The sequence below is a fragment of the Penaeus chinensis genome, chromosome 30, assembly GCF_019202785.1.
Source record: "Penaeus chinensis breed Huanghai No. 1 chromosome 30, ASM1920278v2, whole genome shotgun sequence".
NCBI lineage: Eukaryota > Metazoa > Arthropoda > Malacostraca > Decapoda > Penaeidae > Penaeus > Penaeus chinensis.
Window position 1 is genome coordinate 27,109,506 of NC_061848.1, and position 3,680 is coordinate 27,113,185.

The following is a 3,680-nucleotide window of genomic DNA, read 5'->3' on the forward strand; positions in this document are numbered from 1 at the left end:
AATTTCACTGCAGAAAAACTGTGTAATCTGAGTGTGAAAGATTTAATTTCCCAACATCTGACCACAGATATGATGTTTGCATACTTGGCCTATGATATGCATGAAATCGATATGTGGAAACCCAAAAGTTCATTAATACCTGCCCATAATCAAAACTGTGAAAGACTGACTGGAGACATGAAAAAATGTGAAGACAAACAGAATTGTTGTTGTAACAGAAACTAGAGAACGGCGCAGTCGGAGATATGGCAATGTCAAATGAAAATTATATTGAATGCAATATATAATGTTCCAAATTAAATCATTACTAGAATCCTTTCCTTTTATAGCCTCTTGATAAATAGAATATGTTACTTCAAATCATTTAAGCGAAGTGAGAAGTCCGAGAGCCAAAGCATGCCCTCGGTAACCCAAGCTCGATTCGGTGGGAGAGAACACAAAGTAAAGAGAAGTCAAGCCTACTAATTGAAAAATTAGTCACGGCAATTACAGAACTTTATATAATATTAATTTATAATAGAAATAATTTTGATGCAAAAATATTGAATAAAAGTATAATATTGAGGTATTTTAAAAATAAAATAGTTATACCGACAACAGAAAACGAGGCGTTATTTGGCGTTCGATGCGGTGTCAAAATCATAATTTAATCAAAACTTTCAATTGAAATTAGAGAATGCGAGATATTCTTTGATTTTAATAAAAAATACATTTCCAAACTCAGAAAATTCATAGGCGCCTATTTCTTAACTTGCCCCCGGGATTCGAACAAATTTTAGAAAATCGACAATTATTGAAACACCCTAAACACGGGTGGGCATGGACACGGGTGGGCATGGACACGGGTGGGCATGGACACGGGTGGGCATGGACACGGGTGGGCATGGACACGGGTGGGCATGGACACGGGTGGGCATGGACACGGGTGGGCATGGACACGGGTGGGCATGGACACGGGTGGGCATGGACACGGGTGGGCATGGACACGGGTGGGCATGGACACGGGTGGGCATGGACACGGGTGGGCATGGACACGGGTGGGCATGGACACGGGTGGGCATGGACACGGGTGGGCATGGACACGGGTGGGCATGGACACGGGTGGGCATGGACACGGGTGGGCATGGACACGGGTGTGCGTATAAAAGATATTAACCTTCAACCTGACATTTCATCCAACAGTTATAGCTGGTTTTATCGTTTCATTCTTTGTAAACAAATTCCAATATCATTTTTGAATACAAAGATCTCTTGAGGCCTGTCCACGCGAACGGGCATGATCGTTGGGTAGAGCGGCGGGCACCCGGAGAGGTGACGTCACGGGCGAGAAGACAACGGGGAAATACTTGTGTGCATTGGGCAGCTCATGACATCTCGTGCCCGACCTTATGCCCTCGCCCATGACATCTCTTGTGGGCAGACCTTTTTACTGTCGCAGTTTTCATTCGGTCCTCGGCATACTTACGATTACTTCTGTCATAGGACATAGAAATACATTTCTGCAATTTCCGGAAACGGACTTTCACTGGTTTTCGGTTAAATTTCCTGAAGAAACGACGATTTCCCGAACATATAAGGGTTTTCTTTTTGGCTAGTTACTTTGACAAACATGGATACCTTCACAACAAAGTTTGCAAAGGAGCAATAGCTCTCCATTCTCACGTTACAGTAGCAAGAAGGCATTATCCTAAAGGCCTGTCCACACTTGCCGGCACGATCGGCAGACACGTCGGCAAGCAACAGTAAAGGGGACGTCACAGGAGAGCGACTAGTTTGTCCGCATGTGACGTCATCTCTCTTTTCGTGCCCGTCCGTGCCCCAGCCGATCATGCACGCTCGGGTGGACAGGCCCTTCGCTACAGGATTAATGGAAATATCCCGGCAGTCCAAATTATGTAAAGACAGTCCAAATTATGTAAACAGGCTATGTACAACTTATGATACTAAGTTAATGCTTTCTTTTCATAATTAATTTATTAATTGAAAATGTTCTGCCGCGTCGACATCTAAGGTCGTTAGCGGCGTATTCAAAATGCAGTAATATAATGAGGCTTGGGGGGCAAAGCTCCAGGTAAGGCCGTGCTATATGGCATTTGGCATAAAGGTTATATGGCGCTATGGTAAAGTAGAGTAGCGAAAAGGGTTAGGAACGAGTTAATGATGAGGGTAGAGTAACAAGTTGAGCAGTAGAGGGCAGTATGGTAGTGAAAAGGACAGCGGGTGAATACTATGGAAGGTAAAGGTTATTAGAAGGGGAAGGGGTTAAGGGAGTAGGGAGGATTATGATAAAGCATTGTGGCGAAAACGGCAAAAATGAGGTTAACGATTTGGAGAAGTGGACAGAACAGGGGATGAAGAAAAGAAGGAAGGGGGAGAAGACCGAGAAAACGAGTCGAGGCGAGGGCCGAGGTCCCAGGCAGGGGATACCCTGCGCAGCCTCAGCCCCGTCTCCTAAGCCCGCCACGACAACGAGGAAGGGATTGGGCGGATTATTGCATTAAATTAAAAATATCATTACATTAGATTAATTAAATGCGAACACCCCCACTCCCTTGAATCATCAAAGGATTGGTAGACATTTAGCACTGGTCCTCAAAGGCATGTGGTTACTGCCTAATTGTTTTCAGGTTCTGCATAGTGTCATCGCCAGAATCCCTTGACTTTTTTTATCGATTTACATAAGGTTATTCCTCCCGAGTAAGGAACTTATTTTTGGTGATTCCCAGAATGGCTAAGGGTTAAAAAATGCGCAAGAAGGTCATATATACGTTATGAGGAAGTCTAGTGGCGAAAAGGGCAAAAATGAGTTTAGGATTAGGATAAGTGGACAGAAGGGATGAAGAAAAGAGCCTGCAAAACTGGCTGAGGCGAGGGCTGGGGCCCAAGGCAGGGCTGGGCCCTCTCCGCCTCCTAAGCCCCTCCCTCCCCCCCGCGGCAACACATTACCTTGACCAGAGATTTGTTTAAGCATCCTTGTACATGATCTGCTCTACAAGGAAGAATGAAAAAACGTCCCTTATTTTTTTATTCTGTTTTTTTCGTGTGCGACTCGATGGCTGTTTGTGCGACGCCCTCCCCAGTCCCCCGAGACGCAGCCCCGTCTCTTAGCTGTCAGATTTGTTTGCCTCCGTCTCGGTCCCACGAGGTTTGGTAGACTTGATAACGATCCGTGTCCTGCTTACCGCCAGGATGACATGCAGTTTGCGACCTCCGTGCTGCGTGGCCGCAACTTTACGCATTACATACAGACCCGAATTGTGTTTATAGCGACGCTGCAGAAAGGTTTATATTCATCATCTTTTACGAGATAAAGTAATAAATGACGTAGCGCAACATTAAAAAGGCTATAATCTTAGATATATTTACTATTGACTTCGACCAAATGGATATCAAGTAACAAATATTAGACGATTTTATTTAAATGATTGAACTTCACTAATAAACAAACGTCTTAATATATACGGCAGTAAACTAGTTCAAGCTATAGTTACATCCGGGTACCACAGAGACTACATATTCATAACATTTCCTCTTTCAAGGACTATTGCTGGCAGACGCATTGCTGAGGAGCCTTCTTAGCCTATGCTCTAATATCAGCATCAAGTCTGTGTATCACACCCTTTTTAACAGTTGAATTGTTATATGTTCATGGGGTTGCCTCGGTCTTGAATTCGTTCATG

General features: G+C 44.2%; 1 protein-coding gene across 1 annotated transcript; it reads left to right on the forward strand.

Annotated features, from left to right (window-relative positions):
* The first annotated feature begins 835 nt into the window (after window positions 1-835).
* Window positions 836-1,255, forward strand: LOC125041294. Its single transcript, XM_047636130.1, has one exon. It carries the CDS (start codon window positions 836-838, stop codon window positions 1,253-1,255), a length of 420 nt encoding a protein of 139 aa, XP_047492086.1.
* The last annotated feature ends 2,425 nt before the right edge of the window (window positions 1,256-3,680 follow it).

What these genes read in the sequence shown, in the direction of transcription:
- LOC125041294 (XM_047636130.1), top strand. Translation starts at nt 836, where the DNA reads ATGGACACGGGTGGGCATGGACACGGGTGGGCATGGACACGGGTGGGC.